We start from the raw sequence: 25,186 nt of genomic DNA on the forward strand, positions 1-25,186 counted from the left end.
TAATCACTAATTTCACATCTATTTACATTTTAACCCCCTTACTTCTAAAAAATGCGTATTAACCCTTTAACATTTCATAATCATCTATTTAAAAACAATCTAGTTTCATTTCATATGATTTTAGACAACTGAGATGCATGGCAAGCTACACCTTCAGAAGCTCATCAATGGCAGTTCAATCTCCACACACCACTTCTATTCCACCACCACCATTACCAAAACCCTTAAACACCCTCCATCAAACCCACCACCAGACCACTTCCTACACCTCTGTTCACTCGGCCATATCACCAAAGCCTTCAAAACCTTCAATTCAACCATATATTCAGACCCATCACTCTACTCTCACTTCCTCAAATCATGCATACAAACCCACTCACTCTCACTCATCCAACAGCTCTATTCGTTAATAATAACCTCGGGCTGTTCTTCCACCAGGTTTGTCACCAACCACCTGCTCAATGCCTACTTGAAATACGGTCAGCTGGATGTTGCAGTCAAGTTGTTCGACGTAATGCCTAAGAGAAATATCATGTCTTGTAACATTTTGATTGGAGGGTTTGTGCAGAGTGGTGAGTTGGATAAAGCACGCCAGGTGTTTGATGAAATGCCCGAGAGGAATATCGCGACGTGGAATGCGATGGTTGCGGGTTTGACTGATTTTGAATGTAATGAAGAGGCTTTGAGACTTCTGTCTGAAATGACAAGTTTGGGTTTTTACCCGGATGAGTTTACTCTTGGCAGGTGAGATGCATTTTGTTGACAGTTTGGGGATTTTTGTAGGGGTGTATATGGAGCGGTTCGGTTCGGTTCGAGTTTTGGCTAAAACTGGATCAAACACCAAAATGTCGGTTTTTTTAGTTTTGAAAACCGTTCGGGTTTTGGTTTGAGTTCAGTACGGCTTTGGTTTTTTCGGTTTTGCCATTTAGGCTTGAATATATGGGTGGAAAAAAAAGTTGGCAAAAATAATAAATTTGGGCCCAAAGTGTTTTTTAGTTAATAAATAATTTATTACTATACATTTGGAGTAACATATATGGGTTAAACAGTATGTTATTCTATTATGAATTACTTATAATTTAAATTAAAAAATAAAAACCTAAAAGTTCAGTTCGAGTTTTCGGTTTTAATTACACACAAAACCTTAAAAGAACTGAAAGGCCAGCTTTTATGAAAACATAAAACCAAATCGTTGGTTTTTGTTTTGGTTTGGTTTTTTCAGTTTTTTCGGTTTCGGATCGGGTTTCATGCACGCCCTTAGATTTTGAAGTTGGTTTATGCGACAATTAAATTATTTATTTTTGTCAGTGTTCTTCGAGGTTGTGCAGGTTTGAAGAGCCTGAATGCAGGTAGCCAGATTCATGCTTATGCGGTTAAAACCGGGTTGGAAACCAATGTGGTAGTCGGGAGTTCACTCGCCCACATGTACATCAAATCTGGAAGCTTATCATCAGGAGAATTCGTGATCAAATCAATGCCGGTTCACAGTGTTGCTGTTTACAACACACTAATCACAGGTAGAGCTCAAAGTGGATGCAATGAAGAAGCTTTAAACCAATATCACATGATGAAACTATCAGGTTTCAAACCGGATAAAATCACGTTTGTAACTGTTCTCAGCTCGTGTTCACAGCTAGCAACACTCGGTCAAGGTCAACAGATTCACGCAGAAGCAATAAAATCGGGTGCCACTTCATCAGTTTCTGTTCTTAGCTCCTTAATCAGCATGTATTCAAGATGCGGTTGCTTAAAAGATTCTTTAAAATCTTTTTCAGAAACCAAAGTCCACGACGTCGTTCTTTGGAGTTCAATGATTTCAGCTTACGGGTTTCATGGTATGGGAAACGAAGCACTCGGGTTATTTAATAAAATGGAAAAAGAAGGGTTAGAACCAAATGATATTACCTTCTTGAGCTTACTTTATGCTTGTAGTCACTGTGGATTAAAAGATGACGGTATCAAGATTTTTAATTCAATGACCGAGACATATAAGTTAGCTCCTCAATTAGAACATTACACGTGTGTGGTTGATCTACTTGGTCGTTCGGGTCGTTTAGAGGAAGCAGAAAATGTGATTAGATCCATGCCAGTGACCGTGAAACCAGATTCTATTATATGGAAAACTTTGTTATCCGCTTGTAGAATATACAAAAATGCTGACATGGCGAAAAGGATCGCTGAAGAAGTGATACGGGTGGACCCACACGACTCGGCTTCATATGTGTTGTTATCAAACATACAAGCTTCTGCCAAACAATGGCAAAATGTGTCTGATTGCAGGAAGGCAATGAGAGATATGAGAGTGAAAAAAGAACCCGGTGTGAGTTGGTTTGAGATGAAGAATCGAGTTCATCAGTTTTGTATGAGTGATAAATTGCATCCGGACTCGGAAAAGATTAAACTTTATTTAAAAGAATTGACGGGTGAGATGAATTGTTGGGTTATAAGCCTGATTATGGGTCCATCTTGCATGATTTGGATCTTGAAGAAAAGGAAGATGATTTGGGTCAAAATAGTGAGAAATTGGCTATTGCTTTTGCTTTGATGAATACTCCTGATTGTGTTCCGATTAGGATTATGAAGAATTTGCGGGTGTGTAATGATTGCCATGTGGCAATTAAGTATATATCTGCGATTAAAAAGCGAGAGATTGTTGTAAGAGATGCTAGTAGATTTCATCATTTTAGAGATGGTCAATGTTCATGTGGAGATTATTGGTGAGAACATGTAATGTTATTCAATTATTTCCATTATTTGTAGTGTTAAATTAAACACACGTCTTAGTTTTTAAAGAGAAAATTTTTGAATACATGTTCTAATTCTTGATTCTAATTCATATGTTTAGTTTAAGTGATCTTTATGTCTTTTATTCTTTTTATGTGATAAAAATGATTCACTAGTTTTTTTTGGGTGGGGTGGGGTGGGGTGGGGTGGGGGGTTACACGGGATGAAATCAGGGAAATGGAATCCATTATCGTGTTTGGTTGATGTTGAATTTGAAACCAAACATGAGTGTCGTTTAATACAAAACCTATTTTAGTAGAGAACTTTGATAACATCACAAACATTTGTATCTATTGTTTCGACTATAATACTTATAAGGTGATAACACTATGCACAAGTAGTTATGCGGTTTTTTTAGTTCTATATTTATAATCAGTTCTATACTGAGCCAGCCTTCACACACATCAATATATAGACACAGACACAGAGAGAGAGACGTCTCCTTGAGATTCAACAGCTTTAGAAATTATCCCAATCCGTCTGGGCTCATGAATAATGTTTACACATTTTGATATTAGGTTAACTTTGCATAAGTTACTTAAGTTGACTTCCCGCAAAGGTTTGCAATAGTAAAAAAAGTGTGAAGATGTTAAAGTTTTGTTACCATCATTCATTTCATGAATTGTACTCATGTAAACAGACTCCTTAGATCGTTACTCCAATGTATAAATTCTGATTCTTACAATTTTAGTTATATTGTTGTTATCTATCTTAAATTGTCTAAACTGAAATTGAAAACCATTTTTTGCAATTAGTTAATACAATTTGTTAATATTCATCTTTAAAATGGCCGGGTTTAATTATCCTAAATTCAATACAATTTGTGCGGTTTAAAAAAGGGTTAGACATAGGGGTAGCAATTCATGACACGATGAAAAATGAAATGAAAATAATTAAGTTTTGAGTTTGATAATGTAATATGGTTAGTAGACGGATCAACCTGAACACGTTTCATTCAATGAACGACTTAACCTAAGCATCATATGTTAAATTTTAGAGAGAATTATTTATAAAGTGTTAACATTTAAAATTGGATATATATATATATATATATATATATATATATATTTCTTTTTTACTATTCAATTGTAAAAAGTGAAATTAGTTTTCTTTTTCTTGAACTACTCTTCAATTATAAATTTCCGACAACTTTATTCATTGCTCTCAGCTACTTATTGTCATTTCGACATTATGGCAATCCTTTCCACTGATATCTTCTAATCTCGAGCTACATGCTGATGAATATGAAATGTCGGTATACAAATTGATTGGTATGCATGGCTCATTGTTGGTATAATGTCAATTGTGTGAATTAAACCATTAGTCAACTGTTCGGAGTCTTAGTTATACGTTTCTAATTGTAGAACACAATCTCTGATAATTGCTTCTAAATTCTAATTATGCATGTCATAACCATTGAAAGAGGTTAATGCCTTTAGTTGATTATGCATGGTTGAAAAACATTACAATTTGTATTTCCATTTTAGATCAATGTATAAATACTCATAAATTTTATCATGAAACCTCATTTTAGAACATCTTAAATTTAGAAATTATCTCACACCTCGTTATTCGTATATTTCAGGGTGACGATTCCTGATATAAACATAATATATACTGTTATTGGTATATATGAATTCGACTTGACATTTATGACACGAGTATATATATAGGTTTGGGTCGTGTTCTGATTCACCCAATCGACCTGCTAACTCAATACGATTGAGCCCCTAGTTAAATAATTATCATGGATTCAAGTCTTCTATTAAACTTATAACCATTTATTAATTTCAACTACAAATTATTTAAAGTTAAATGACAAGTGGAGTTTGCCAGTTGTGTTGCAACCAATTAAAGAAGGTTTGGGGGAAGAGACTTTTTTGTATGCGTGTAGCTTATCATCAACGTTTATACATAGATGATAGATTGCGTTTAGAATGTTTAATGCACAAAATTACACGTTAATTAATTGACTGGTCTAACAATTTATCTTTAAGACACATTATTATTTTTCTGTTGAACATTATCTGTTTTTCTTAAATAAAAATGCTTTAAGTTACTTGATTTCTATGTTAATATAATTTATTTTAACTAATGCGATTAGAGGTGTTCAATGAGTCGAATTTCGACTGCATATATGATTCGAATTTTGTAATTTTAAAGCCATGCTGGAATTCAAAAATAGTCAATTCGAAATTTGATTCGATTCAAAAATGAAATTCGAATCAAATTCAAATGGATTCTATTCGAATTTAGTAAAAAAAAATCTATTTTAATTCCAATTTAAAACTCATTACAAACTTGAGTATTTTAAGAACAAATACAAGTCTATAAAACAAATAAATCATTCAAAGTTACCACATACTAAATATTCAAAGTGGTAATGTCTAACTACATGAATTAATAATCAAAATGTATAATTCGAATTCGAATCAAATTTAAAATTATAAAGTCGTATTCGATTACTAAATTTCAAACCAAATCGAATTCGAATGATTGAAAACCGAATTCGAACCTTCAAATTCAAATTCAAGTCGAATCAAATTCAAGTGCCTTGATTCCGATTCAAATACCAAACACTCCTACATGTGATAAAACTCATTATATCCGTGTTGACAAATGGTCAGTACTTTTGCTCGAACCATCTAAAACAACTATATAGTACCTAATGACCTGTTTCGACCCTAACCTGCTCCAACTTGTTACCCGACCCGTTTGGCAATAAGTTCATAAAGATATGTATAGGTGATAGATTTGTTTTTAAGATAACTTCTATACATATATAATCTACTTTAAGAAAACAACTTGCAAAATACAAGTATTTAACCTTGAAGAGTGTGTAACATTAACTTCTTTTTTGGGTGCGACCGGGTAAGAATGTAGTGTGAACTGTGAAACGTGAAACCGAGATAACTTACAAACTCATTTATGTCTTCAAATATAAAAATTTACCAACATGGCACTGTCGGTGAAATAGAGTACACACTAAGCATAATAGTTGTATATCCATAAATACATAATAATTAACAACTTATATATATACCCTTGCATGTTACCAATGAGCCATGCATATTAATCTTTTCAACTGGTCACAGAGATTTTTTTGTTTGTTATAAAGATGATGAGAGAACAATGGTTTTCATTTTTTGCATTGGTTATTTTAGGAGTGACGGTTGGCGGCACTCAAGCGGCAACAGGGTTGCCGCCTGAGTCTGCACGATTGATCCGGCACTTTTATAAGGTTCACAATACGTGTGCGAATGTGGAGCCGTTTGTTCGGCACCAGGTAGGGCTCGTGTGGGCTAATGACAAGTCAGTTGCTCCAAAGCTCATCAAGTTGTTGTATGCAGACTGCATGGTCAATGTATGTCATCTTAATCTTTCACATTCAAATGCATTACTATCTAAATGTATGTATTTATGTATATACCAAACATTTTTCGGGTTTTTAACAGGGGTGTGATGCATCGATTCTTCTAGACGGGCCAAATACAGAAAAATCATCACCAAAAGCACGGGGACTAGGTGCTTTTGTGCTTATTGACAAAATCAAGCAAGTTTTGGAAGCACGGTGCCCTGGAGCCGTTTCGTGTGCCGACATTCTCAACCTTGCAGCCAGAGATGCCGTTTATTTCGTAAGTGAAACTTCCTTAGTCCTTACTTTAAACTGATGTAAATGACCAGAGTCGAGCCGAGCCAAGCCAAGCCAAGCCAGTATCTCTGAAAAAAAAAATGAGACCATCTCGTCTATTTGTAAAAAATATATAACTTTATCTATTTTACACACAAATATAAATATAAAATAATATATTTAACATACACATGATACGGTATTTATAAACTATGGAGTCTATAATTTGTATATATTATATACATTAAAATTTGGGCTGCAATTTAAACAAGCCGACGTAACTTGGCTCGGACACGGCTTGTATACAGACCGACCTGACTAGGTCCGTTTGGTTACAAGCGAGCCATGAGCTGTGAGCTTTTTGAATACCCATACGGCACTACAGCCAGACTTCATTCTAAATTTGAACAAGTCTGTTTGACTGACATGAAAAGTCAACTGTGTTAAATTTGAACAGTCGGGTGGACCGTCTTATCCGGTATTCTTGGGAAGACGAGACGGGCTTGAATCAAACGCAGCATGGATCGACTTTCCCTCGCCTTCCATGTCTTGGGAATCGACTTTGGCATACTTCGAGTCTAAAGGTTTAAAGGTACAAGACATGGCTACACTCCTTGGTAAGCCATCCTTCATTTATAATAACCTTCTCAATTGTTTTATTTAAAGATTTAGATTATTATTATTATTAGAGTATTACAATATTGTTTTTATCATTTAATAAATTATTATTATTAGAGTACACTTGATATGCTCAGGATCACGCTCTTTTTTCACATTCTTTATGACATTTTTTTTTAAACTTATACTTTCAGGAGCGCATATGATGGGAAGAGTTCGATGCAGTAACATTCTCGACCGTTTATACGACTTCAACAAGACTGGAAAACCCGACCCCACAATGGAAGAATCTACATTAACTTATTTGAGGAATCAATGCCCTCCAAAAGTGAGACTGGGTCAACCCAACCCGCTCATAAACTTAAACCCGAGTAACCCAACCCACAAATTCACCAACTCCTATTACTCTCAAGTGTTGACCAATAAAGCCGTTCTAGGAGTTGACCAACAGCTTCGTTATGGTGGCGACACGTATGATTTAACCGATGAATTTGCTTCATCGATCGAAGATTTTAAAGGGGAGTTTGCTTTTTCGATGAGTAGGATGGGCGGGCTCAAGGTTTTGACTGGAACCGACGGTCAGATTCGACTCGATTGCAAAAAGGTCAACAAGTAGACTGAATGTGATTATTTTGTTCTTAATAAATAGTGGGATTGTTTTTTCATTGAAATAAAAATCTGTTCCTCTGCTGAAATATAAATAATCAGTTGTTTAATTCCATGTTTACAAGTTGCATATTGCTTCAACTTATAAGTTTCCACCCCACCATGTTAAATTAAAAAAAAAATTTGTTGTACCGAGCGCGCGGTACAAACAATGAGATTGTGTTTCCGGTTTCCTAACATGCAAAATATACATGTTATTAACTTATGTCAAGGTGCCATTTTCAAGTTCAAATTCGTGATCCTGATAACTAATAAACAGAATAAAAAACGGGTCAAATGGGTCAAACATGATGAAAGTTGTCTGAAATGTATTCAAATGCATATAACACTCCTAAATCCCATATTAACAAAAGCTTACATTATATTTTGTAGTCTATGGTCCTTGTAAGCACGCTATTTATTTATACACATAAGATTTGAAATGTGTGGCCTTAATGTTTTTAACATTCGGGCCTGAAACTGAAAATGCATCCAACGGGAACCAAATCTCGAAAATTGAAAAAATCTAAACTTTATGCATAACAGAAAAGCAAGTGCCTTGACAGTAAAAATGGTTTTAAAGCTAAGTTGATGACTGTTAAAATGTCATAATCAATCCCAACATAAAATTAAAGGTAAACTTTCCTGCTTTGCAGCCGGTGGCGAAGAATTGTGAGGGCCAGGAGCTCCCCCCCCCTTTTCTGCGCAGTACTTTAAATTTACCCGTTTTCGACCGGAAATTTGTGCCCGGACCCCTCGTTTATGAAATTTTTTTAATACATTTTGTCCAAGTTGCGCCACTGTTTGCAGTTCAAACACGAACTCAAATATGGACACGTCCGCATGGATTAAGAACTCAAAACTTATAAAATATCGTATATGCCCAACTTGGACCTAAAATCTCGTATACGTCGTTAAAAACTAGTTAAAAATATCATATTTAACCACATTATCAAAACAATTTAAGAAATGACAATTTTACACTTATCTTTTAAAACTTTAAACTTCATATCTCTCATTTTTAACCTTAAAATATAAGTTAAACCAATGCACTTGTATATAAATGAGCCAAAATTATGAGATCAAACTCACTCCACCAAAAATCCAGTTCACAAGTATGATGAGCAACATATAAACTATAAAGTATAAACATAGCTTTTAACAACCACCACAGAGACTCTTATCAATCAAATTCCTTAAAGTGTGACTGTCTTCAAGATTTAAAATTATAATCTAAATATAAAATGCAAAATACTAAAACTAATACCCCCATAAAAACATGCAGGTTACCACTTACCAACTAACAAGACACAACTCCAACTGCAAGCCCTTAAATCACAAGGGACTAAGAATGTGTTGGTGCGTGCACGTATTGACAACTAAATATATAATCTTTGATCAATATATATGCATAAGGACTTCAAATTCTTCAATTAATTTAACATACAAAAATGTCACAACTAAGTTATACAATTATCATATCTAGAATGCATCCAAGTGTATATTATTCTCTGGTATCAGCAAAACTTTACTTGTGCTCCTTCTCTCAGATAAATAAATCAACATAATTAATATCAACATGCACAGTTAGCCATGAAGGGATTCTGTTAATCATATTTCAAGACGAAAAGTGTATCATTAAGGCTTTAGCTTTAAGGTTTTGTGATTTGTGAGCCCAGATAAAGGAAGAAAAGAGAGATGGATTTATACATTTTGATTTCTTCTTGCTTTTTATTTAATAAGATACGCATGGGTTAAAAGAACAAAAATGCCCTTATGTGTTGTGCACAAGATTGAACTTAACCCTTAAATATAACGTTCCTTGAACTAAAGGACGTAACGTGTTACAACATATGAAATTTGGGGATATCCATTGTACTTATTAGAGGACAAACCTACAAGTGATTGTAAACGTAAAGGACGTAATAAAAAATTTAACGAAATTATCTGTGAAAATAAACCTTATAAAAACTATTTATTAACAACGTCCTTTTATCTTTTATTCATTATTAGTTTTAATTATATACAAATCAATTTAGTTATATAACTTGTTAAATCGTAAGTATTAAATTAATATTCATAAAGTGAGAATAGTACATTGAGCTTGTCAATTAGTAATTATATACACCCGTCGACTCTCCTCGCATCGTCTAGCTTGTTCTCTTCACTTCACTCATTTTTCATCATACTGTATACGGATGGGGCGGTGGAGCCATCACATGGGACGTCCCTTTTTCCCGCCCCTTTACCACTCCACCTTCCTCAAGAATATTAAAAAAAATAGCATTTAGTTTGTTTCTCTCTCACCCGGTTTTCCCTAATAAGATTTTTATACGATATAATTTATGCATTTATTTTTTTGTTAATGCCGGTAGAGATCTTTAAATTAAATTAGGATCAGATCAATTTTTTGAGAGGTTCCAAGTTACAATATGTAAAGCTATTGATTCGATAAGAGATTTATATAAAGGAACAATTCTCTATTTGATTTATTTTTTTTGTCACGTGATCTCCTTATTAATTATTATTCCATAATATATCAATGAACCGGTACCTATAAATACGTATGATCACCAAGAATAAGCAAACCCTAATCGACCGTTTGAGAAAAAAAATAACGAAAAAGAAAAGAACATCTACGGCCATGGCTGCAGAGTTACCTTCTGAAAACATTTACAATATCTTGTCAAGATTACCGGTGAAATCTTTGGCTCGTTTCCAGTGTGTAAGCAAGCTATGGTGCAGCTACATCAACAATCCTTACCTTGAAACCTTGCATGCCAAACGAGCAGTCATGAACGATGATCCAATGCTTATCTCGTTCCATAACTTATCATCTAAGCTTCCCAAGGACTCAAGAAGCATAAACTATGATCAATTCACAATCAGGTTTCTGGAATACAAAGAAGCACCCAGGGATGCAGGTATTTTCACCCTAGAAGTGGGAAAGAAGACACCGGTTATCAAGTTGATGTGTAAGAAAGAGTTTTTTCATGGTTACGTAATTCTATGTTCTTGCAATGGTCTGCTCTATTCAACACGAACAATCCGTGGTGATTCCAATTTGGCTGTCATCAATCCTCTAACGAAAGAGTGTTGTGAGTTGCCACCAATTTATTCAACAAAGTCGTCTCGGAAGGATTCAATCGAGCTTGGTTTTGACGATTCTACCAATACTTTCAAGATGGTGTTCATTGCAAGAAAGCTACGCGCCATGGTGCATGTGTTGGGCACAGACTCGTGGCGAAAGATACCCCAAGTCCCGGCTTCTTACATAACCGGTGAAGGGGTGTTTGCTAAGGGAAGTGAGCATTGGTTAAGTGAAGATTACCGTAAAGTAAGCATAGGAAAACAAGTAATAAGCTTTGACATGGCTAAAGAGGAATTCGGATTAATCAATTCTCTTGATCAAATATATTCCGGCATGATTAGCAAGGAGCAATTGGTTGATTTACATGGTGAACTTGGATATGTTTATCAAATCAGTGATCACATGGTAGAGGTGTGGGTGTTGAAGGAGGCAGGGTGGGTCATGCATTGTCTGTTCGAGAAGAAACCGCCTCTTTTTCGTGATATTGTTAAGGTTTTAGGGTTTTGGAACGAAAGAAAGGACGTATTAATGACAGTTGATGGGTGGCATATGTTTGTTTACAACTTATACGATGATAGTTTGCATGAAGTCAGCTCGGTTGGTTTGGAAGAAGGACATAACCACATAGATATTCGAATGTATCGAAGTAGTTTGTTTTCAACACGTTATTCATTGTTTTAAAGTTTTTTTGTTGAACAAAAGTTGTTTCTTGGTCTTAGAACTGGTATTGATATACCGTAATAAGCCAAAATGAAGATGTTTCGGTCCAACCCGACTGAATTATAGCGTTCTAGACCTCAATCGATTGGCCTAATCGCGTTCTGGTTTTTGGTTCAAGGATGCCAATTGTATAGGGGTTGGTCCGAGTCGAAACGATTCAAATAAATTGGTCTAATAGCTAGATTCAAATAAATTGGTCTAATAGCTAGTGTTTTGGTTGGAATTTGGCGTTTGGATTTCATGAGCTTAGCTTTTGTTTTTCCTTATCTTTTTCAAAATTTTCATTTAGGGTTTGATATATACTTTTTAATTATTTATAACATTTAAATCTATACATATATACTTCATTTTAAAAGGGGTAGTTCTATGGTTTAGGTCGGTCCCACTGGTGACATAAGTTCGGTTAAAGAGATTTCTCATATATATTGATTTCTCTTCTGATGATGGAGATGATCGAATGAGTTATTGACTCATTAACGATCTAAATAGCCATTAAAAAAATTAATATTTGAAATGATTTTTTGTGATTTATAATGCTAATTTATCTCATCTAGTTTTCTATATGACACTTCAAATTTGGTTAGAAACTGATTGCGGTATTAATTTGTGCAGTAAAAGGTATTCTCGATCTTTGTGGTCATACGGTTTTAGAATAAGATGGTATGAAAAAGTTTGTGTGTGAAGCAGAGAAAATTGCATGACGAAGTGATAAGTATGAAGTTGTGGTACACACGGGGCATTGAGGGGGCAGCCAAGGTGATGCGTATTACCGGTGTGGGATGATAATTATAATTTTCTTAACTATTAAGTAAAAGTATATTAAGAAATAAAATAATACAATACATGTATAAAATGATACGCTTTGGTTTTGCCCAGGTGCCTCGAGGACGTAACAGAAGTTCCCTATCTTTTGTGTATAGCCAAATGAAACCACCAATAAAATACATAAAGCTTGACTTGATTGATATATCCATTAGTAAAATTCATACATAATCATCAATATGAAATAAAAAAATGTATAAAATTTGCATTAGATGTTATACTATCTATGCATACAAATATGTATACAACTCTTTAAAAAAGTTATTAACATGTCATGCTAAACGCTTTATAATATAGTGTGTGTATGTACATAGCAACTGGATATTTGAGTATTTTTATCATCTATTTTAAATAGTTATTATCATAAAAATGCATTATCATATGAAATAAATTCATAATGTAATTATTAATTAATTGGGCATTACTATATATACTTAATGTTATTATTAAGTTATAAATATCATTAACTAAAAGACAATAAATTTTATGCATCTTTTAAGTTCCATTTCAATTTCAATCTCTTAACTCTACCTCCTTTCTAAGCATAGCACAAAAATCCTAAATCTCTCCACCAAAACTAAAACACAAACACAAAATAGAAACATCAAACATCAATCATACCTGCATGGTAAAGAAGACATGCATGCGAGCGAAAAGGGGTGCACTTGAATCCACTAAAAACGGATTAAATTAATAAGCAACTTGAAACCCATCCAATGTAATCAAAAAATAATGAAAATTGAGACAAATTTTTAAATCACGTATTAAATTCAAATTTATTTACCTTTCTAAGTGGATTATTGTGAAGCTTCAAGAAGGTATCAAATTGTATAAATTTAACTTCAATGAAAGCACAAGAAGAAAGTTTCATATTCCACATAAACTCATCATTCTAAAAGAAATCACCCATCATTTCAGGACTCGTATATTTAAAACGGCCTGAGATCGGTGTGTGAAAGGAGGGGGGGTATATAACAAAACATGTATCACATTATTCAATTCAAGTGCAATAATAATAAAACTAAATTGAAAAAAAAAAGAATTTGAAATCTACCACAAGCTCCCTCTTCAAAGCTTGATAATTCATATAAGACTTTAGAAGTTGACCTATCCATCATCTTCATCCAAACAGGTCCTTTATCTTTCTCTATAACAAGCTAGTATATAGCTTCAAATCACATTCACCAACAAAATTCTTGATTTCCCCATCCAATTTTAACAATCTTAACACATTAGTTTAAATTAAATCACTCAATTGAACGCTAAAAAATAAATAACAAAAAAATCATCTCTAACTAATTTTTCTCAAATTCAAGATTAAACTAAATAAATCAAACTCAACCACTCAATTCAACATTATCAAATTAATCTCTAAGCTCAAATTCAAAATTAAACACATTAAAACAAATTCAACCATTCACTTCAATATTATGCATGATCTAACGTCGAACTACAATTGAAAAGGAATTTAGATTGGAAATAAACTCACATTTGTACAAGAATTTAGCCTATCTCTAAAGGAGGTTACTCTTGGAATTAGTTGCAATACGCCATGGAAGCTGCAGACAACAAGCACCTATTTCTCTATTTAGTATTAGTACAAGAAACCCAAATTGAAACGGATTGTTGAGTTGGGATTGAGAAGTCTCCAATAAATTGATGTTTTAAGGTATGAGTTAATTGAATACAAAAAATTTGAGCCCGTTTAACTTCCCTATTGGATTGAGAAGTCATTAATAGTAATTAATTGAAATAAAGTTGTGTATTATATCTTTCAAACCTCTTCCATTCTTAAAAGGATTAAAGGGTAATTACCCTAAACATGAGGCTTCGTGAACTTGTACGATACGCTTGAAGAATGAATCGGTGGATTGGTAAATTATTTTTCTTGTCAAATTATGAAATGACTCTTTTGTTCTTGTCCTCTAATTATGAAATTACTTTGTTGCCCATCACTTTTCTTTTATATATAATATAGATATAGATATAGATATAGAATATAGATATAGATTAGTTTTATTTATATACAAATCAATTTAGTTATATAACTTGTTAAACCGTAAGTATTAAATTAATATTCATAAAGTGGGATTGTACATTGAGCTTGTCAATTAGTAATTATATACACCCGTCCACTCTCCTCGCATCGTCTTGTTCTCTTCACTTCACTCATTTTTCATCATACTGTATATGGATGGGTTGGTGGAACCACATGGGCGTCCCTTTTCCCCGCCCTGTAACCACCCCATCACCCTCAAGAATTTTTAAAAAAATAACATTTAGTATGTTTCTCTCTCATCCGGTTTTCTCTAATAAGATTTTTATAAGATATAATTTATGCATTTATTTTTAGACTAATGCCGTCCAGTAGAGATCTTTAAATTAAATTTGGATCAGTCAATTATTTTGAGAGGTTCCAAGTTACAATACGTATAGCTATTGATTCGATAAGATTCTCTATTTGATTTATTTTTTGTCATGTGATCTCCTTATTAATTATTATTATTCCATATAATATATCAATAGAACGGTACCTATAAATACTTATGATCACCAAGAACAAGCAAACCCTAATCGGCCGTTTGAGAAAAAAAATGAAAAAGAAAATAAAATCAACGACCATGGCTACAGAATTAGCTTCTGAAAACATTTACAATATCTTGTCAAGATTGCCGGTGAAATCTTTGGCTCGTTTCCAGTGTGTAAGCAAGCTATGGTGCAGCTACATCAACAATCCTTACCTTGAAACCTTGCATGCCAAACGAGCAGTCATGAACGATGATCCAATGCTTATCTCGTTCCATAACTTATCATCTAAGCTTCCCAAGGACTCAAGAAGCATAAACTATGATCAATTCAAAGAAGCACCCAGGGATGCAGGTATTTGCACCCTAGAAGTGAGAAAGAAGACACCAGTTATCGAGTTGATGTGTAACAAAGAGTTTTTTCATGGTTACGTAATTCCAGGTTCTTGCAATGGTCTGCTCTATTCAACACGAACAATCCTTGATGATACCAATTTGGCTGTCATCAATCCTCTAACGAAAGAGTGTTGTGAGTTGCCACCAATTCATTCAACAAAGTCGTCTTGGAAGGATTCAATCGGGCTTGGTTTTGACGATTCTACCAATACTTTCAAGATGGTGTTCGTTGCAAGAAAGCTACGCGCCAAGGTGCATGTGTTGGGCACAGACTCGTGGCGAAAGATACCCCAAGTCCCGGCTTCTTACATAACCGGTGAAGGGGTGTTTGCTAAGGGAAGTGAGCATTGGTTAAGTGAAGATTACCGTAAAGTAAGCATAGGAAAACAAGTAATAAGCTTTGACATGGCTAAAGAGGAATTCGGATTAATCAATTCTCTTGATCAAATATATTCCGGCATGATTAGCAAGGAGCAATTGGTTGATTTACATGGTGAACTTGGATATGTTTATCAAATCAGTGATCACGTGGTAGAGGTGTGGGTGTTGAAGGAGGCAGGGTGGGTCATGCATTGTCTGTTCGAGAAGAAACCGCCTCTTCCTCGTGATATCATTAAGGTTTTAGGGTTTTGGAACGAAAGAAAGGACATATTAATGACAGTTGATGGGTGGCATATGTTTGTTTACAACTTAAACGATGATAGTTTGCATGAAGTCAGCTCCGATGGTTTGGAAGAAGAAGGATCTAACCACATAGATATAGATATACGAATGTATCGAAGTAGTTTATTTTCAACTCGTTATTCATTGTTTTAAAGTTTTTTGTTGAACAAAAGTTATTTCTTGGTTAGAACTGGAATTGATATTGCAATACGCCAATAACACTAGAGTTATATTGATATGCATGTGTTGATTGGAACATTTCCAACCTGTAACAAAAATGAAGATGTTTGTCGGTGACCTCAATCGATTGGCCTAATCACGGTCTGGTTTTTGGTTCAAGGATGTCAATCGTGTAGGGGTTGGTCCGGGTCGAAACGATTCAAATAAATTGGTCTAATAGCTAGTGTTATGGTTGGAATTTGGCGTTTAGATTTCATGAGTTTAGCTTTTGTATTTCCTTATCTTTTTCAAAATTATGATTTAGGGTTTGATATATACTTTTCAATAATTTATAACCTTTAAATCTATACATATATACTTCATTTTAAAAAGGGTAGTTCTATGGTTTAGGTCGGTCCCACTGGTGACATGAGTTAGGTCAAAGAGATTTCTCACATATATTGATTTCTCTTCTGATGATGGAATGAAGATGATCGAATAAGTTAGTGGCTCATTACCGATCTAAATAGTCATTAATTTATCTCATCCAGTTTTCTATATGACACTTCAAATTTGGTTAGAAACTGATTGCGGTATTAATTTCTGCAGTAAAAGGTATTCTCGATCTCTGTGGTCATACGTTGTCCTTATGCAAAATGTGAAAATAAATTGACGTCATGTAGACCGTGGAAGTTTCACATGTCACTTTCGAGTAAGGTGTGTCGTGATAATGTAAAATGTGGTGGAATAAGTATAAACAATTTGGTAAAAACAAATAGTGAATGAAACTAAGTAATTGCTTTATATACTTTTAATTAATAGTTAAAAAAACAAATTATACTTACCTCCCCACACCCGTATACGCATCACCTTGGCTGTCCCCTCCGTGCCCCGTGTGTACCACATACTTAACATTTCATCATGTAATTTTCTCTATTTCACACACCAACTTTTTCATACCATCTTATTCTAAAACCATGAAAATACTTCACTTTTCATCCCATCGACCTTAAAATCATTTTCACTTAATTAATTCATATATATTATCACCATTCAATATCTTTTGAGACCGGTCAACGGTGTGACTTCGACAATGCAATGAAATATTTTCTCCATCTAGCGACGTATCCCGTTTGAAAATAATTCAAAATTCATCTCCTCCTGAGTCACCAACTATTTTTGACAAATAGTCCCCTATACATGTTATGTGAAACTAATCGTCATTGTATCGGTGATTTTGATCAAAACATTGGCGCATAAGACGTCCGTTTGTTGTTTCACGATCCCTAGCTAGATATGCTATTTCTTAAGTGTGACATGTCTTGAATACAAACATCGATGCAAAAACAATGGTCGCAAGTATCTCCAAGTTACACGCGTACGTTAGTATAAAAAAAATCATCGTCAAAACAACAAAACTTGACGAGTAATCCATATAAATTATACTGGTTTTATTAAAAAGAAAAAGATAAAATTTTGATGCGTAAACAATGTGAGTTAAAAGTTTGAATTTATTGGGTTTGAGAATTAAAAAAATAGTATTTTATATTAACAGTCTACGACCGTTTTATAACGTTTTTTTATTTCATTTTGCTCAACAGAATACTAAAGGTATATTAAAATCCCAACTATCACATTTTGATCGCTATCGGTCTCAACTAACAAAATTATCAGCAACAGTCCCACCATTTAAAATGTTTGGTTCCAACAATCCACGACTAACGAAGTGTAACTCCGTTAGTCTCCAATCGCTTAACATTTCACCTGAAAACTCTTTTTTGTCTGACCTGGCCCATCCTTTGATCCATTCTAACTCGGCTAAAGTGTTAAAGGAGTAAATGAGCAGCCGTTTATAATGTTTATTATTAAACGAAAAAAAACACCACCAACTAGGGCTGTCACTTTTACCCATAACTCAACCCGAGAAAACCCGTATGCAAACCCGAACTAACCCGAATCGAAAAACCCGAACCTGAGAAAATACTAACCCGAACCCGAACCAAAGTGATTCGGGTTGGTTCTTGGTTTGATTTATAAGTTTCGGGTCAACCCGAAAACCCGAATAAATTTTTAATTTTTAAATTATATATATTTTTTATGCATAATAGGCTACGTCTTAGCAGTTATTATGGATCAATTGTTTGTGGTTAATTTATGTTTTCTGTTATTACTAATAGCAACCGTAATCGATCAAATAAATTACGTCCGATTGAAGACGATTATGGTTTGAGTTAGTTTTATTCTTCTTTTTAGTTGTTTTATCAATTCAAAATAAGAGTAAAACTAATTCGAATAATGAAGAATGTATTGTTTTAAATATTAACAGTGTAGTTTTTTAAAATTTTTATTTTTTTATTGGTTTCTAGGATACTGAAACCCGATTAACCCACCCGAAATAACCCGAACCCGAAAAACCTGTGAGAGGTTTGGATTGGGTTTCGGGTCAAGATTTAAAACTTTGAAACCCGAAAAACGAACCCGAAGAACACACATAACGCCAACCAATTTGTTTATAAATAAACAGGACAAAACAATGAAAACGAGTCAAATACATTGACCACATGGAATATTCGTTTTTTTAAGTTTATATTATAGATAATGGCAAAAGATCCAATACAATAATACCTTAACATACGATAGGTACGCGAATCCCGTTTTTACATGAATCGATCCACGAAATCCCATCCCAACATCTCGGAATCGTCAATACATATCCGATTAATCATTGGTTCACCGAAAAAATAGTTTTGGATCGTTAATCGATCAATATTTTTTTTTTTCATGAAAACCGTCTTCTGAGCGTTTTAGGTTTTTAACTGAGCGTTTAGTTTTTGGTTAAGCGTTTTAGTATTATTGTCTTTGGTTTTTTGCCTTTAAACATCTCACGTATATATCGTACGTGTTAAGACATTATTGTACATGTGCTCGACCTAATAATGAATAACCAAAGAAAGTAAATATAAAAAAGCAAAAGCGTAGTTCAACTTTTTGCACAATTTAAAAAGCAAAAGCGGTAGTGATCGATAATGGTGTTATGACTTATGAGTTAGTTGCATGTGTGATTGATTGATTGATTATATTTATGGCGAGTTCATCTGGAAACGGGTCGAATAGTAACGACGCGGGTCAACTCAGCTACGACGGTGGTGGCTCGGTGTCGGAGCAGAATCCGAGTGTTTCGACTGATTGGACTCCGGATGATCAGGCGATTTTGGAAGACGGCCTCTCGCAGTAAGTTAATTGTTGTTGATTGAAAGTTTAGGGTTTTGATTGTGTAAAGAAGAATTTGATTAATATTAATATTAATTGATGTTGTTAATTAGTTGATGAGTGTTTAGTGTTGACTAATATTATTAGTAATGGAAATTTAGGTATGCGTCTGAATCAAATATTATCCGGTACGCGAAGATTGCCGTGCAGTTGCAGAATAAGACTGTGAGGGATGTGGCGTTGCGGTGCAGATGGATGTTTGTAAGATTATTAGTATTAATTTGGTTATTTGTGATCAATTTCTAGTTTTGTGTTTTAAAGTGTTGTTTAAACATATTTTAATGGCAGAGATTTCTCTATTTGGTTTATTTTTGGTCACGTGATCTCCTCATTAAATCATTAATTATTATTATTATTATTTTTATTATTATTCCATTATCTATCTATTCTAATAAAAGATAAAAGACTACCTGTTTTGCCACTTGTTATTCTCATAGCCCTACTCACATTTTTTTTCACTTATTTCAATATATGGTCCTTATCTTTTAAGTCACGTCAATATATGAATTCAAGTTTGTTTTATTATATGTAAAACCTAATCGATTTATTCATTAACATTAATGGTGAAATAAGAAAATATTAAAATTGGTGTTGCAGGTTTGTTAGAATATAATTTTAATGCATCGTTGTCGAAGAATTCGGATTTGTGTGGCAAACTACAAATTGTTTTTTAACTGGGATTCGAGCAACAGTGCATAACTTTTTATATAAGATTGGTTTTAAATTTGGATTTAAAATCATCTCATATGCATTTGAACTTAGAAAAATGTGTATTTTCTTAATTTTTCCAAACGTTTTGTATATATATTGCAAACATAGAGAATACATATTATATATATCTTGGTGTTTGGCATTAAATTATTGAAGTTGAATATTATAATTATAATTTATATGTATATCGATTTACTATATGAAATATATGTCATTTATTTATATGATTTTTTGTGGTTTTAGAAATAAAATTATCAATATTAAGTTTTCAATATTTTCTTTTATAATCCAGACAAAAATGCTTCAGAACATATATTTTCACATTAATTTAAAAAAAATAGTTAATCTAACTTACAATGCTTCCAACAAATCCGAAATCTTTGTTTTTTTTTCTATAAGTTTTTAATATATATATATACCGATTAATAAAATATTCCAACAATTCTCATAATATTAATTAATAACACGGGCTTAGTATTCAAAATTTAAACATTCCTTATCCAATTCTTTCAATTATTATAAATAAGAATCACTACTCTCACTTTATTCAACTTTCAATCTTCTATTATTCTGCTAACTCAGAATAATCACTTTTATTTGAACATGGTTTTAAGGTTGGTATGTTTTTTCATTTTCCATTAATATGAAATGAAAATATCATATTGTTTTATTTTAATTTCCTGTTTTATATGTTGCTTGATTTTACCATTGTTAATTGTAAAATATTAATGCAAATAAAAACTTGTCATACACAAAATATTAATGACACCAAATTTATCATGATCAATCAATTTCAAAATTCTAAAAATTATAAGGATGACTATATTATCAAAGTTCGGGTAATATAGTTTTTTGGATAATCATGTTTTTGGAATAAACATGAGCACATAATCTTAAATGACATTATATATATTAACTTATTAAAAAGTATAATATTTTATGTGTATGAATATTTTTTTTGTTAGTTTCATGGATATATTATCATTTATCTAGGGTTGGTATGTACTTGAAGAATCTTATTTATCACACGAAAAATTATACGTGGCTATATCAAGAGTTATAAGAATACCTATATGTTACCATATCAAGAGTTATAAGCAGGCATGGACTAAAAATTTTGATTTGTGATAAACAATATATACCAACCAATGCAATCACAAATGTAGTGTACAAGGACTGTTTTACTTATTTGTAACATATTTGTGTAATCTTAGTTATGTAATTTTAACGTAAATTGTAACTGTATAAAATATATGATCATTTTGTTAACTATATTTCACTTAATGGCTAAAATACAAAATTATCATCAATTACCCGTGTAATACACGGGCCTCAAACAAGTAATATATAAAATGGACAGATAAATACGGATGATCACCAAGAACAAGCAAACCTTAATCGGCCGGTTGAGAAAGAAAAAATGAAAAAGAAAAGATCTACAATCATGGTTGCAGAGTTACCTTCAGAAAACATTTACCATATCTTGTCACGACTGCCGGTGAAATCTTTGGCTCGTTTCCAGTGTGTAAGCAAGCTATGGCGCAACTACATCAACGATCCTTACCTTCAAACCTTGCATGCCAAACGAGCAGTCATAAACGATGATCAAATGCTTATCTCGTTCCATAATGCTAGCGCATCACGGTTCATAATCAGGTTTCTGGAATATAAACAAGCACCGGGACCCTAGAAGCAGTGACAAAGAAGCCACTAGTTATCGAGTTGATATGTAACAAAGATAGATATTTTGATTACGTAATTCTAGGTTCTTGCAATGGTCTGCTTTATTCAACACGAACAATCCGTGGTGTAACATCCCCACAATTTTGGTCCAAATTTGACAACTTAGTAAAGTTGAAGGATTAAATTATTTTCAAATAAGTAATGAGAAAATTCAAATAAAGAAAATAAAACCATTCTATAAGGAAATAAAAATATTCCATGAATAAAATTATCTTATGTTAAGGATATGGAATAAGGAAATTCCATCCCACATTGAAAGATGTAAGAAAGTGGAAGCATTCCACATGGGTATAAATAAGGAAATTAAAACCCATCCCACATGGAAAGTGGTAAAAAAAATGGAAGCTCTTTATAAAGAAGAGATTTTCCATAATAATATTCTTATATGCCTAGCATGCACCCAGTGGTCCTAGCGGATGGTGCTTAGGCGCACGCGCTCGGGCTCGGGCGAAGGGCGTTGGGCATTGGGCGATGGCGCACTTTGCACTTCTCACGCTCGCATCGCCGCGAGCCACTTGAGAGCCGCCTTAGTATTTTTGGACAATGGGAGTTAGGCCTAGAAATGACAAGCTATCAAAGACAAGGGACTGAAAATGAAAAATGGTATATAGGGACCCATCGCGCTACGCGATGAGTCTAAGAACACGGCCATCGCGGTACGCGATGACCCATGATGACTCAGGGACACGTGTCACACTCTGGTGACACGTGGCAGGCTACGTGGCGCCCATGCAGAAATAGTGGCGTCGCGGTACGCGACGGCCCAGGAAGAGGACCCATCGCGTACCGCGATGGGACCCAAAATCAGCCTATAAAGGGGGGGCTACTGCTCATTCATTTCTCACACATTTTTCACTCTCTCTAGATTTACTCTCTCACTACCTCGGTTCCGTGCCAATCCGACAATCGTTACCTCGTAATCTGTGCTATATACCAACGATATCTCGAAGTGCGTGCACAACACGATGGCCACCATATGTCGCCTCGTTTTGCGTACCAAGCATCGTAGTGCCTGCCAAGCTCTGAGGTTCCGACAGTTAAGCTCTAGTACGCGTTAGAAAGTAGAAGTGTTGCTCGATCAATCTTAGTAATAGAAATTCGAATACTCGTGCAAGGTAGGGGTTCTGCCTAAGTCATTATTTTATTATTATTATATGGCTTAGACCATAGTCAGGGATATAGCCCAAACCTTGATCATAATTACGTTTACATAAGCTTTTAACATACAAAGGATTATAATAGTGTTTCTTTACAACTAAGAAACATCAGTTTTACATTCATAAGGAAATATAGTTTCTTCACGATTAAGAAACATAGCATTCGTATACAAAGAATATAGTTAAAACATTGTTTCTTCATGTGTAAGGAACATAAGATTTTACATGCATAGCAGTCAATGAATGTTTCTTCTTGAAGAAGAAACAGAATATATATGTTTCTTCATGAAGAAGAAACTCATCATATGATTTGGTAAATAAATAAAAAGACTACGGGTCTAAATATTTTATTCAAACAAATGATCAATCAAGGTTTAAAGCTATTTAAACCAGACTAAAGGTCTATAGCCGGATCAAGAGACGATCTGGATATTATATACCTATTTTATTATAGGTCAATCAATCAATCAGTCAGTCAATCAATCATTCATTCACAGTCAAGGTTTCAAACGAAATCACCATATCATTCAGAACAGACAGTCACAGGTGAATACGTTCAAACCTTTTATAACGTGAATACGTTCAAACCTTTTCAATCAGTCAAATCATATTTATACTCAATGAGACGAACGGGTGTTTGTCTTAACGAGTCAATCAAATGTCTATATGAGATCGAGTAATCTCTAAAACGTTATAATACAAAGTAGAGAATAATATCAACTCAGACCGAATACGCATGTGTATGGATCCAAACATAACTGTTAAAGCTCAATCAAAGGCAATGAAGCCATGAGCTTAAACGGTCATGACCAGTTCTCAGCTTAGGGCCGTTTGGCTCGGGGAATACCGTTGTGTGTGTAGGGCAGTGGTACATATACCGGAAGTAGAAATGCTTCCGCTGAGCTTGTCAAGAAAACTATGTTTGTATTATAATGTCATTCAAAATGTTTTATCGAGTCATATGTGTTTACCAGCATATAGCTGACGTATTTTTCCCCACATTTCAGGGAATACAGATTAGTACATGTAGCAAGACATTCATGGAGTTAGATGCTCGCAAGGTAATGATGGCTCAGTTTTTAATTATTAAAATATTGCAACGGTATTTCAACAAGCTTTATAAATCAAACATCAGGTATTTATTATCTGAGAAATTTTCAAAATCTTAATATTTTATTCAACCAAAGTCTTCCGCTAAAATAACCCGCAACTCTGATGTATTTACAAAACAGATACCAACTTGTGGTCACACGCCTAGGCCTTAAACCGGGGTGTGACACGTGGTGATACCAATTTGGCTGTCATCAATCCTCTAACGAAAGAGTGTTGTGAGTTGCCACCGGTTAATTCAACAAAGTCATTTCGGGAGGATTCAATCGGGCTTGGTTTTGATGATTCTACCAATACTTTCAAGATGGTGTTCATTGCAAAAAAGCTACGCGCCATGGTGCATATGTTGGGCACAGACTCGTGGCGAAAGATACCCCAAGTCCCATCTTCTTTCATAACCGGTGAAGGGGTTTTTGCTAATGGAAGCTTGCATTGGTTAAGTGAAGATTACTGCAAAACAAGCTTAGGAAAACCAGTAATAAGCTTTGACATGACTAAAGAGGAATTTGGATTAATCGATCCTCCTGGTCAAATATATTCCGGTATGATTAGCAAGGAGCAATTGGTTGATTTACATGGTGAACTTGGATATGTTTTTCAAATCAGTGATTGCGTGGTAGAGGTGTGGGTGTTGAAGGAGACAGGGTGGGTCATGCATTTTCTGTTCGAGAAGAAACCGCCTCTTCCTCGTGATATCGTTAAGGTTTTAGGGTTTTGGAACGAAAGAAATGACATATTAATGACAGTTAATGGGTGGCACATGTTTGTTTACAACTTAAACAAAGATAGTTTGCATGAAGTCAGCTCCGATGGTTTGGAAAAAGAAGGATCTAACCACATAGATATACGAATGTATCGAAGCAGGTTGTTTTCAACACGTTATTCATTGTTTTAAAGTATTTTTGTTGAACAAAAGTTGTATGTATCGTTTTAAAACTGGAATTGGTCGTAGTAAGCCAATAACACGAGAGTTGTATTGATATGTATGAGCTGATTGAAACATTTCCCACCCATAACAAAAATGAAGATGTTTGTCGGTCTTGGTCCAACCCGACTAAATTATAGCGGTCAAGACCTCTATCAATCGGTTTAATCACTGTCTGGTTTTTAGTTCAAGGATTTCAATTGTTATAGGGGCTGT

At 34.1% G+C, this 25,186-nt stretch overlaps 5 protein-coding genes and 1 pseudogene across 6 annotated transcripts; all 6 read left to right on the plus strand.

Annotated features, from left to right (window-relative positions):
• Window positions 1-2,721, plus strand: LOC143529553 (pentatricopeptide repeat-containing protein At2g41080-like; annotated as a pseudogene). Its single transcript, XR_013134680.1, has 2 exons — window positions 1-744; window positions 1,309-2,721. The product of XR_013134680.1 is annotated as a pentatricopeptide repeat-containing protein At2g41080-like (transcript).
• Window positions 2,722-5,644: 2,923 nt separating this feature from the next.
• LOC143529561 (putative peroxidase 26) lies at window positions 5,645-7,980 on the plus strand. The gene is made up of 4 exons (XM_077025334.1): window positions 5,645-6,148; window positions 6,240-6,419; window positions 6,873-7,032; window positions 7,228-7,980. Exons 1-4 carry the CDS (start codon window positions 5,903-5,905, stop codon window positions 7,647-7,649), a joined length of 1,008 nt encoding a protein of 335 aa, XP_076881449.1. The 5' UTR covers window positions 5,645-5,902; the 3' UTR covers window positions 7,650-7,980.
• Window positions 7,981-10,322: 2,342 nt separating this feature from the next.
• On the plus strand, window positions 10,323-11,450 carry LOC143529814 (F-box/kelch-repeat protein At3g06240-like). The gene has a single exon (XM_077025521.1). It carries the CDS (start codon window positions 10,323-10,325, stop codon window positions 11,448-11,450), a length of 1,128 nt encoding a protein of 375 aa, XP_076881636.1.
• Window positions 11,451-14,932: 3,482 nt separating this feature from the next.
• Window positions 14,933-16,048, plus strand: LOC143529824 (F-box protein At1g47340-like). Its single transcript, XM_077025529.1, has one exon. The coding sequence runs from the start codon at window positions 14,933-14,935 to the stop codon at window positions 16,046-16,048; it is 1,116 nt and encodes a 371-aa protein (XP_076881644.1).
• Window positions 16,049-19,018: 2,970 nt separating this feature from the next.
• On the plus strand, window positions 19,019-21,839 carry LOC143530281 (uncharacterized). Its single transcript, XM_077025859.1, has 3 exons — window positions 19,019-19,285; window positions 19,426-19,525; window positions 21,396-21,839. The coding sequence occupies exons 1-3, from the start codon at window positions 19,137-19,139 to the stop codon at window positions 21,723-21,725; spliced, it is 579 nt and encodes a 192-aa protein (XP_076881974.1). The 5' UTR covers window positions 19,019-19,136; the 3' UTR covers window positions 21,726-21,839.
• A 2,040-nt stretch (window positions 21,840-23,879) lies between these two features.
• On the plus strand, window positions 23,880-25,186 carry LOC143529834 (F-box protein CPR1-like). The gene is made up of 2 exons (XM_077025539.1): window positions 23,880-23,921; window positions 24,194-25,186. The coding sequence occupies exons 1-2, from the start codon at window positions 23,880-23,882 to the stop codon at window positions 24,938-24,940; spliced, it is 789 nt and encodes a 262-aa protein (XP_076881654.1). The 3' UTR covers window positions 24,941-25,186.

The sequence above is a fragment of the Bidens hawaiensis genome, unplaced genomic scaffold, assembly GCF_021521415.1.
Source record: "Bidens hawaiensis isolate Kalapana, Puna unplaced genomic scaffold, B.hawaiensis_p1.1 tig00000636_1, whole genome shotgun sequence".
Classification (NCBI taxonomy): Eukaryota; Viridiplantae; Streptophyta; class Magnoliopsida; order Asterales; family Asteraceae; genus Bidens; species Bidens hawaiensis.